Raw genomic sequence first — 12420 nt, 5'->3', positions numbered from 1 at the left:
TCCTGAGACAGCTAATCCATGGCCAGATTTCAGACAAGAAACCGGTGATGGTTAGAACAACAACAATGCTTCAACTTAACTGTGAAATAAGTGTTACACAATTAGGCTCTGTGTTAAAACAATGACAGTGTCTGCTCCATACGTTCCTTTTTATTATTTAAGAAATGTGAACTATGTGGTTAGGCTTTTACTGCTCGTAGATGTTCAACAGTAAACTATTGTAGCAGTATGTGCATGTTCACCTGAAACCCGTTAATGAGACTTATCGAAAGTTAAACAGTAGTGCACTGGCCATATAACTGTGTATTATTGGGGGATTATGAACAGTGAAAGTAAACTACTGTGAAATGCAACTGTGGACCTGTTGGCTACATTATTTCAAGTAGTCAGTGTAGTACTTCCACATCCCAATTTTCAGGCAGTATCACAATGCAGTATGTCGACACTGAGGACAACAAACAACAAAATAAAGAAGGTGAACTGTCACACAACTAGCTCCACAGATGATAAAGAGATTGAAGAAAGCTATGATGATATAAAATAAATTATTCAGATGGCTAAGGGAGAAGAAAATGTAATAGTGATTGGGGACTGGAATTCAATAGTAGGACAAGGAAGAGAAGGAAAAATAGTAGGTGAATATGAACTAGGGGAAAAGAGTGAAAGATGAAACTACCTAGTAGATTTTTGCACCAAGCATAAGTCAATCATCGCTACAACTTGGCTTAAGAATCTTGAAAGGCTGTTTTATATATGGAAGAGACCTGGAGACACCGAAAGGTTTCAGATTGATTATATAATCATAAGGCAGAGATTCTGGAACCAGCTTTTAAATAGTAAAACATATCCAGGGGCAGATGTGAACTCTGACCACAATTTACCGGTTATGAACTGCAGATTAAAACTGAAGAAACTGCAAAAAGGTGGGAATTTAAGGAGATGGGACCTGGATAAACTGACTAAACCAGAGGTTGTACAGAGTTTCAGGGAGAGCATAAGGGAACAATTGACAGGAATGGGGGAAAGAAATACAGAAGAAGAAGAATGGGTAGCTTTGAGGGATGAAATAGTGAAGGCAGCAGAGGATCAAATAGGTAAAAAGACGAGGGCTAGTAGAAAACCTTGGGTAACAGAAGAAATGATAAATTTAATTGATGAAAGGAGAAAATATAAAAATGCAGTAAGTGAAGCAGGCGAAAAGGAATACAAACGTCTCAAAAATGAGATCGACAGGAAGTGCAAAATGGCTAAGCAGGGATGGCTAGAGGACAAATGTAAGGATGTAGAGGCTTGTCTCACCAGGAGTAAGATAGATACTGCCTACAGGAAAATTAAAGAGACCTTTGGAGCAAAGAGAACCACTTGTATGAATATCAAGAGCTCAGATGGAAACCCAGTTCTAAGCAAAGAAGGGAAAGCAGAAAGGTGGAAGGAGTATATAGAGGGCCTATACAAGGGCGAAGTACTTGAGGACAATATTATGGAAATGGAAGAGGATGTAGATGAAGATGAAATGGGAGATATGATATTGCGTGAAGAGTTCGACAGAGCACTGAAAGACCTGAGTCGAAACAAGGCCCTGGGAGTAGACAACATTCCATTAGAACTACTGACAGCCTTGGGAGAGCCAGTCCTGACAAAACTCTACCATCTGGTGAGCAAGATGTATGAGACAGGCAAAATACCCTCAGACTTCAAGAAGAATATAATAATCCCAATCTCAAAGAAAGCAGGTGTTGACAGATGTGAAAATTATCGAACTATCAGTTTAATAAGTCACAGCTGCAAAATACTAACGCGAATTCTTTACAGACGAATGGAAAAACTCATAGAAGCCGACCTCAGGGAAGATCGGTTTGGATTCCGTAGAAATGTTGGAACACGAGAGGCAATACTGACCCAACGACTTATCCTAGAAGAAAGATTAAGGAAAGGCAAACCTACATTTCTAGCATTTGTAGACTTAGAGAAAAATGTTGATTGGAATACTCTCTTTCAAATTCTGAGGGTGGCAGGGGTAAAATACAGAGAGCGAAAGGCTATTTACAATTTGTACTGAAAGCAGATGGCAGTTATAAGAGTCGAGGGGTATGAAAGGGAAGCAGTGGTTGGGAAGGGAGTGAGACAGGGTTGTAGCTTATCCCTGATGTTCAGTCTGTAAATTGAGCAAGCAGTAAAGGAAACAAAAGAAAAATTTGGAGTAGGAATTAAAGTCCAGGGAGAAGAAATAAAAACTTTGAGGTCTGCCGATGACATTTTAATTCTCTTAGAGGCAGCAAATGACTTGGGAGAGCAGTTGAATGGAATGGATAGGATCTTGAATGGGAGATATAAGATGAACATCAACAAAAGGAAAACAAGGATAAGAGAACGTAGTCGAATTAAACCAGGTGATGTTGAGGGAATTAGATTAGGAAATGAGACATGGCTGAGTTTTACATGAGTAATGGCTGAATTTTGCTATTTGGGCAGCAAAATAATTGATTATGGTCAAAGTAGACTGGATATAAAATGTAGACTGCTGACAGCAAGGAAAGCATTTCGGAAGAAGAGAAATTTGTTACCATCAAGTATATTTTTAAGGGTCAGGAAGTCTTTTCTGAAAATATTTGTAAGGTGGTGTAGCCATGTACGGAAGTGGACTGAAGACTGAAGACCACAATGTAATTTTTTAATTATTTTTGATAAGGTTACTTAAATTGGGCAAAATGACATTTTATGAAGGTTTCTGTTGTATCAGTTTGCTCAGCAAATCAACAGTTAACCTCACTATTTCAAATGTTTGCACCTGATGTTTATTACGTATTGTGCAGAACAATGACTTTCATTGTTCCATTCTTTTAAAACATCGACAGTAGTAAAAGTAGAAACGAAAAGACCAACCAGCTTTAAATGGTGGAACAAAAGTTACAACTACATACTTTTACATTCTCTCTCCATCACACTCTGATGTGTGACTCAACAATTAGCAGCCATTAACACCTGTGCATTAATACCTGTACACTCCTGCTGATATTATAGCTAATTTTATTGTTAAGTAGTGGAAACAGCTGATTATATTAACATTTTGATATATTTTTATATTTATTGCACATAGCCTGTACCAAAATTTGCAAAGCAATATGGGTTTGCTTTATGTTCATAAACAAGTTATTATTGGCTCAAGTGTTATCATTCTTTTATTGAAAACATTGTACACAAATAAGGTAAACTGATAAAATTTGTTTCATACCTAATTTTGGTTTTATTTAGTGACAGAATTGTCATTGTGGTCAATGATATGTTACTACACATTATATCATACAAACATATACACTTGTAGTGTTGCTCTTCAGTATGGCACTTACAGTAATGGACCACATGACTAATGATGGTGAGCATGGCGGCTATGGTGATTCCTGACAGGCCTGGATCTCCTTCTGTTGGCCCCAGATGTGCTGATGGGCAGAGGGAAGAGCCTATCCCACAGCCGCATGCGCTCTTGGTAGTACAGGCCTTGCCTCATCTGCAGCTCCGAGCCAATCTCTAGGTATGCTGGCTTTGAGAGGTTAAGTGTTTTCCACTCTACATTTATGACGTCAGTCTTCTCTGGAGTTGGGTTCCTATAACATTTGGTGTAAAGATTGGCTATAAATTCAGTCACATACTTTTCCATCACCACTGCTAGGATCTAACCACTTATTAAACTTGAGACAATATTGTGAAAAGGATAGATTACTGCTCACCATACAGCAGAGATTCTGAGTTGCAGGTAGGCCCCACAAAAAGACTGCCAAACAAGTAAGCTTTCGGCCAAAAAGGCCTTCATCAGAATTCACACACACACACACACACACACACACACACACACACACACACAGGCAGACCCAACTCTTCACAAAAGTTCTTGCCGGAGACAGTCGCTATGTGTGTGCAAGTTGCATTTGGTTTTTGTGTGTGTGTGTGTGTGTGTGTGTGTGTGTGTGTGTGTGTGTGTGTGTGTGTTGTCTAATTCCAATGAAGGTCTTTTTGGCGGAAAGCTTATTTGTTTGACAGTCTTTTTGTTGTGCCTATCTGTGACTCAGCATCTTTGCTATATAGTGAGCATAATCTATACTTTTCATAATATTGGTATTATTCCATCCTGGATTTTCCATTGTTTGATTTCATTTATGAAACTTAAGTCATTTTCACTGTTAGTAAACACCAATGGAAAAATCTAAACTAGTTATGATGCTAATTAATATCCTGAGCAGATGAGTTCAAGGTCCTTCTGAGTCCAATTCAGTTTTATCTTTCATCTAAATTCTGACAACCACTGTAAAGTGCAAGGCGGGGAGTAGTTTTCATTGTACTAGTCTTTAACATGGATCTTATGATTTTTTTGGCCCAGAAACTGTTCACAAGAAAGTGGATGGGCAAAATAACTGAAAACAATATTTATTTCAGCCAGCAGCTTCCTACACATTCTCAGGGCAGGAAATGCAGTACAACAAGCTTTTAATTCATAAATCAAATCTATAACGGGTAAACCTTAGACATCATGAAGAATGTAAGAGAGCATTTGGGGAAGGTAAACTTGCCAAATAGAGTCAACTACCACGAAAATCAGTGTAAACAATGCTATCCTTGGATGATTTAGGTTTGCACAAGGGAGGTGTCCATTGGGTGCCTGCTAGTTCAGTCAGACCATTGTGACTGTTAAAAACTGTTCTACTGAATATAAATGTCACATACATCTACTATGAACAAGCAAATATGCTATTTCAGAATTTTGGTTTTGGTTTCTGCTTCCAACTATTGGGACTGGTTTCTAAGAGAAATTATCTGGATTACATTCCCATGTAGCATTATTAACTAGGAAAGAGAGTTTCACTTAAATTCTCCACTTACTCAGCTGAAACAAAAGGTGATTGTTAGTGCTTAATATCTCTACCATTTTGGAGGTAATTATCTCACACTGGCTGGTAGTGATAGTGTTTACTCTGTGTACTTTCTCTTCCTGCAAGCTCTCCCATACAAATAGTCACAGTCCTTCAGATCTAACGTAGCTTCTTGAGAGAATTCCTTCTGAAATAAGGTAAAATATTTTGTGTGGAGAACAACTTGCCTCTTTTCAGTTTGCTGTGATTTGGCTGAAAATGACCATGTTCTAGAACAGGCTGCCCTGATCTCTTGGGTAGGATGTCCCTCATTTCAGGGCACAATGACAGGTAATTGCTCCCTGAAATGAGAGACACCCTACCCAAGATACTTCCAACCCCTCCTAAAGTGGTGTTGTGTTTCCCACTCAACCTCCACAATACCCTAATCCATTCCCATGCCACTCCCAATCTCAACCCCATGTCACAAGGATGATATCCCTGTGGAAGACCCAGATGGAAAACCTGTCCTGTCACAGGTTTATTCTACACCATCAAGGGCTGGGCTACATGTGAAAGCAGCCATGTCATTTACCAGCTCTGCTGCAATCACTGTACAGCTTTTTATATTAGTGCGACTACCAACCAGCTGTCCACAAGGATGAATGGCCACCGGCAAACTGTGGCCACAAGCAAAACACACTACCCTGTGGCACAGCATGCAGCTGAACATAACACATTTGATTTCAATGGTTGCTTCACTACCTGAGCCATCTGGATCCTTTCCTCCATCATCTGCTTTTCTGCACTGTGCAGATGGGAGTTATCCTTACAACACATTCTCTGCTCCTGTAATTATCCTGGCCTCAACCTATGGCAACATAATGTACTCACACCCTCCAGCTGGTGCTGGTGGAGAAGTAGTTAGTGAGTTGGTCTCTCATACCCAAATCCTCTGGCTTAGACCCAGACTTCACTCTTAAACAAGCATAACATGGCACGATATAGAAAAAATAATCTCTCCAAGCAAACTTTGGAGGTAGGCTGTATTTAGTGCACTCCCAATGAAATTTATATCTGAAATTTTGTGCCCAAATTGTTATTGGTGGATCACAAATGCTGAAGTAAAATTGATGAGAAATTTATTACTGTAGCTCCACATAGTGGCCAAGGGCCAGTAAACATTTTATTATTGTTTCTTGACTTAATATAACTCTAATATTTCGTTAATTATTTATTGCTCTGCAGTTCTTTTTTATATTTAAATATCAAAAATTGTTACTAAATTAAGTTCTGATGCTTTACAACTATTGTACTCAGTTTACTCAACATATTACGGAGGGGAGGAGGTTGTAAAAATGAGTAGTGTGTTGACAGGGAAATGGAGTGCTGCAAATATAATTATTTACTAGGGCACTAGTTCTGTGGGTCACTATCATTGTCTTTTCTCTACTTACATGTGGTGTTTGCTCTCTTCTAAACTCCACAGAGTACTCTATTCATGGAGTGCTAATTCACTTCCAAAAGCTATATAGAACCTGTCAGAGATTCAGTTGGTTCTTTGGACCTCATTTCGTATTAATAGTTTTAACTGTTCATCCAGCAGTTATCAGGAATACATATAATCTCAACCACAATGTTGCTTAACAATTCTATTTATACGGAGTAAGTCTTCATAAGATATGATACCCATTTCGATTGTCCCTTCCCCCTCCTCCCATACACAAAATGCTCCTTGGCCCACTGGCTGATAGACCCCTACATTTGAAATTGCCTATCTCACATATAACAATGTATTTTTTTAATGTGTCACCTCACCTTTCATGCATTGTTTCTTTTACAATGGATGCATTTTTAGGGTTCTGTACTTCAATCAGTAAAAACAGAACCTTTTAGGACAACTTACTTCTCTATCTGTCTGTCTGTCTGTTAAGACCTGTTTTCCTGAGGAATGAGTAGAAACCAAGCATAAATATGGACAATGCAGTTCTGCCAACCCAAAGTTGTGATGAAGTGTTCAGTGAAACAACATGAAATGACTTCCAGACTGTAAACTCCAATAGTAAACTATTTATGCTTTCAGACAACCATGGTTGTGGTCTTGCAAATAAAGTAATAGAAAAAACTAATATAAATGTGCGAGATATAGGGAAACTAGGAGCTCCAATTTGTGAAAGTAAAAAGATGATTGCATCTACAGAGGTAAAGAATCTACACCATAGAGACTTTGTCGTACTTCTGAGAGGTTCTAACGACATATACAAAACCAAAATGGCAAGTGCTACCCGTGATCTTAAACAGTGTCTGAAAACTCTCACACATACAAATGTCATAATTGTGAATATTCCACACTGCCATGATCTTGTGAGACAGTTGTCTGTTAATACAAAGATACAAAGGGCCAATAATCAATTTGCTAAAATCTTCAGACATTTTAAAAATGTGAAATGTGTTGACATGAGTAATATAGGATGTAGATTCCACACACAACACTGAATACACCTGGAAGGCTTGAGTAAAGAATATTGGCCAAACATGACAACTAAGGAAATAATAGAACACCAATATAACTTCAAAACCAAATTGATAGACACGATACCATCACAAGACCAAACAGGAACAACAAAACACCTAAAAAAAGTAGAAGTGAAAGAACCATCAGCGGCAGCAAATCATGCAAAAAATTATGAGGATTCAGCAGAAAGAACATTGGATAGTGAGGTGAATACAAGAAAACTATAGCTCTTCATCACCCAAATGATTTCTTAGATAAAAACAAAGGAAACAAGAAGCCTCCAAGGCAAGAAGTACTCAGTGTTTCTCAGTTCTCCAACAGAATATCCAGTCCATAAGAAATAAAAGTGCAACAGCTACAAGTGGAACTGCAGACTATTGATAGTTCACTTGTTTGCATAACAGAAGATTGGTGCAGGGGATCAGAAATTACAAAAGTAGCTCTAAGCACATATAATAAGTCTGTTCAAAAAAATTTTGGAACATTTGTAATTTTGCGCCAATGCGTGGGAGCGAAATGCGGCTGACATTCCTGGACACACCTGTGTTTAATGTGTAATTACCCAAAGTTTCGTTGTTGTATGTCTGTTAGTTATTGTTCAGTAATATGTCGAGTACAATGATGTGTGATACAGTTTGCAAATTTTGAGATGGCAGAGTTAAAGGAGCAGCATGTCTCCACTAAATTTTGCATGAAATTCAATTACAGAGACACACCAAATGATGTAGAAAGCCTAAGGTGAGTGCTTAATCCATGCTCAGTGTTACAAATGACTCACATGATTTAAAAATGGCCAGATGGAACTTAAAGGTGACCCTTGTTCAAGACGCTCTTCGACATCTACCGATGATGCTCATGTCAGGAATGTCAACAAAATTGTATGTGTCAAATGAAGACTGACCATTTGAGAGATTGCAGAAGAAGGTAACATTTTAGTTGGATCATGTCATGAAATCCTAAAACTGCATCTTGGAATGCAGCATGTTGCTGCCAAGTTTGTCCCATGGCTCACGAGTCAAGACCAGAAGGAACTTCATATTGCAATCTGTAAAGAGCTTTTGCATTGTGCAAATGAGAATGAGATGTTCCTTGAGACAATCATAACTGGTGATAAGACAAGGGTCTACCATTATGATGTTGAGACCAAGATTTGACCTTCACAATGGGTTTGGAAAGGTTCTCCAAGACCAAAAAAAGCTCTTCAGGCCAGGAAAAATGTAAAGCCATGTTGATAGTTTTCTTTGATTTTGAAGGATTAGTTCATCAAAAATTCATGCCACAGGGACAAATTGTTATCAATGGCAATATTGGGATGTGCTGGAATGCCTGCGAGAAAATGTGAGAAGGAAACGGCCTGAAATGTGGAGAGACAACTCATCGTCACTGTTGGTGCATGACTATTGCACAAAAAATGATGTCATTGTCTGCCTCATCGTCTTTACTCTACAGATCTGGCCCTTGCGGACTTTTTTTATTTCCAAAGTTGAAAACCCTCCGCCACACACCGTCAGGTGGCTTGCGAAGTATGGATGTAGATGTAGATGTAGAAAGGATGAAGATTTGCAATGATACATGAGATAAAAGAAAATCTACAAATTGTGCGTCACGCAATCCAGCAAGAGGCATGCCAAGACTGCTTCCAGAAGTAGAAATGGTGTTGAGAGTGGTGCATCAATTGTGGAGGAGAGTGTTTCAAAAGAGACCATGTACAATAAGTAAAAGGTAAGCATAGAAAAATTTTGTGGGTCAAAGTTCTGGAATTTTTTGAACAGATCTTGTAATCTAGCATGCCATTATAGTAGAACCTCTATAAGAGGTGGTGGATCACATATGAATGTAAAAGGAAGGGATTCTGTATAAAGTTAGCAATGACATTATTTCATTACGTGAAGAAAAACATATAGAAGTATCAGCTACAGAGATGAGAAAGCCACATATGTTGCAAAGACTTACTGCACTACATATTTACCATTCTCCCAGTGGTGACATAGATACATTAACAGCAAAACTAATCCAAGTATAAGACATGGTTAATCATCCTAATGGCAAAATTCTGATTTGTGGAGATTTAAACATCAACACATTAAAGCCAGATGGGTTGTGCAACACATTTTAGGACATCATGTACAGCTATAGAATATCACCATTGATTAACACAGCCGCAAGGGTAACTGAGCATTCAGCATCAATCATTGTCCATATACTAACTGACTTGGAGAAAGAAAATTGTGTTGTTGTAGGTAACCTGGGCCTTTCAGATCATTCCAGTCACTTCTTAAAACATAGCAAGCACAAAGGTTGAATTTACCATGCAAATGAACAATGAAACATGAGAAGAAGTATACATGGAAATAGTACAGATAGGAAGTTTTCAATGTTTCTATGGAAATTTAGGTTGGAAGAAGTGTTCTCGTAAGTACTGTGAGTCACTAAAACACAAAAAAGGTAACTGGGTGACCAAACGGATAAGGAAATCCACTGCAACACCCAAACACTTCAGCAGCATACAAAACAACCAAAATGATACTGCATATCATACATCGAAAAGTTTTAGTTACAACAAAAAGTTCTAAAATGTTAAAATTATATAAAAGGCAAAAAGCAATATAAAAGCTGCCTGGTATGTCACCAAACAGAAGACAAATAGAAAAAGAGACAAAACAAGTAAACATACAATTACAGCAAAATAGTACCACAATACATGATCTCGAAAAAACTGCACACTTCGCAATCAAAATTTCAGGAACCCAGTTACCAAGCTACACAACAAATTTGACAAAGTGCAGCCTATACAAACACTGAACTATGTTCCAAACACAATGCTGCTGCAAGCCACCACTTCAGAGGAAATAAGCTTTGTTTTTCGGAACCTAAAAACTAAAACCTCAATAGGTATGGATGAAATGCCTGTGTGGTTGCTGAAGGACTGTATAGAGAGTATAAAAGACCCTTCACTCCACATCGTAAATGAATCATTCACCACAGGTTGCTTCCCAAAGGCTCTAAAGTATGCAAAGATCATGCCCCTGCATAAAAATTATAGGCCCACCTCTTTACTGTCATCATTTTCAAAAGTAGGGAAACCCATAATGAAAATTGGACTCTTGGGGTACCTAAAAAGCACAATCTTTTGTGTACAGAACAGTTTGGGTTCAGGCCTGGTAAAAGCACACAAACAGCTAAAGCTCATTTTACAAATGTTGTTCAGGAAGCACTATACAAAGGAAATCATATAACATGTATCTTCTTTGACTTCAGCAAAGCCTTTAATATAGTAGGCAACACAATTGTGTTAAATAAACTGAAAGCTCTAGGTACAAGAGGGGTAGCAAATAAGTGGGTTCACTCATACCTAAACAACAGAGAGCAATGGGTAGAGGTCTGACAAACAAACTCCATTCATATCATAAAACGCCTTTCTGACCCAGAATACAGTAATATTGGAGTCTCCCAAGGAAGTATGCTTGACCTAACACTCTTCTTGGTATATAGCAATGATTTTCCTCAGAGTGTCAAACACAGTGAAACAGTATTGCATGCTGATGACAGTAACATACTGATCAGTGAAGCATCACCAAATATACTAGAGAACAAAGCTAAAGATACATTCATACATGTATGCAGATGGGTAGACAACAACAAATTAACTTTATATGTTAAAAAAAGCAACAACAGTTTTAGTATTCACATAAGCAGAAAACCCAAAAATAGCTTGTTAAAAGTGGAAGATTAACTCATAGAATACGTATCATAAACAAAATTTCTGGAGATGCATGTTGACGCACAACTTAAATGGGACTGAGCATTTTACTGCCCTTTGGAAATGAATAGCTTCATCATGCTTTGCACTTAGAATAGTAAATTCTGTGTGTGGTAGCTCATGCACCAGAACAACATATTTTGTGTATGTTCATTCTGTGATGAGCTATGGGTTACTGTTCTTGGGAACAAATGATCAGAACAGACAAACAATCTTTAAGCTACAAGAAAGGGCTGTACAAATTATGACAAATAGTACCAAGAGAACTCATTGCACTGAGTTGTTTAAATCTATGGGGATCCTGACTGTTCCATGCGAGTACATATTGCAAACAGTGATCCACATTAAAAAAGACAGTGATTAGTACCCAATGAACAGGTCTCTACATGAACATGGTACCACATCCAGCCTTCACCCACCTCTCAATAGAAAAAACAAAAACCCAAAATAGTGTGCTACATAATGGAATTAAACAATACAATAAACTACCACAAGAGATCAAAGATAAAAGTGAAATACATGATTCAGGAATACCCCAAAAAATTATCTGTTGAAAGAGTGTTTTTATAACATAAAGGCTTACCTAAAAATGATGTGTAAATTCTGTTGACAATTGTGCTAATGATTAATTACTACAAATAAGAGGCATTTTACAACATGTTCAATAAAACAGTGAAATACAATGTCCAAATGGGTAACTCGGTAAGGCAAGTAATGTAAGTATCTATTTATGTATGTAATTGTCTATATTTATATGTCTCTGTGTCTGTATTTTATGTATTTATGTGCTGAAAACATTCACACAATTTATATTGCCTATAAACGGATAAATAAATAAAATGCTGTCAAGTTGAAATTTATGTGAAATATTAGGGTTTATGGTCCCTTGGTGGTGTAAAAATATTTAAGCTTCTAAATGAATGCAATCAAAAGATATTGTCATTTATGTCACATATTTTCATACTCACAAACACAATTTTCAGAACCAATAGATACACTGTCTACATACATAATTAAGTTTGCACAGAACTCTCAGAGTGCAAGTCCTATTCACACTTGTCCTGTTTTTTGTCTTGAGTTCTCCACCGTTTTTTTATTGCTCTGTTTTAACACGTTCTTCAGAAATTTCTCTATTTTTAAAGAACTGAATGTGACATCTCCTGTTGTTTTTTTTTATATAGTTACATTATTGATTTTTCAATGTGGTACTGGACGATATTTTACTAAATTTTTTATAGAAATAGTCAAAGCTGCAAGATTAATTTTTTATTTAATTGATGACTAGTTTTGGGTTACCTGAACTC

At 37.5% G+C, this 12420-nt stretch overlaps 1 protein-coding gene across 4 annotated transcripts in view; it reads right to left on the bottom strand.

Moving 5' to 3' along the window:
- LOC124596006 (esterase E4-like) overlaps window positions 1–12420 on the bottom strand; it is a 113681-nt gene that overhangs the window by 5712 nt on the left and 95549 nt on the right. For 2 of the 4 annotated variants that reach the window (XM_047134958.1, XM_047134957.1), the window contains exon 10: window positions 3348–3602. In XM_047134958.1, the coding sequence (XP_046990914.1) occupies window positions 3365–3602 (238 nt within the window). In that variant the 3' untranslated portion in view covers window positions 3348–3364. Of the gene's footprint in view, window positions 1–3161; window positions 3603–12420 lie in introns of those variants that run through there. The other 2 variants (XM_047134956.1, XM_047134959.1) reach the window with 1 other exon arrangement.

This window comes from Schistocerca americana, chromosome 2 (genome assembly GCF_021461395.2).
Source record: "Schistocerca americana isolate TAMUIC-IGC-003095 chromosome 2, iqSchAmer2.1, whole genome shotgun sequence".
Classification (NCBI taxonomy): domain Eukaryota; kingdom Metazoa; phylum Arthropoda; class Insecta; order Orthoptera; family Acrididae; genus Schistocerca; species Schistocerca americana.
This window is presented reverse-complemented; position numbering and strand designations above follow the sequence as displayed.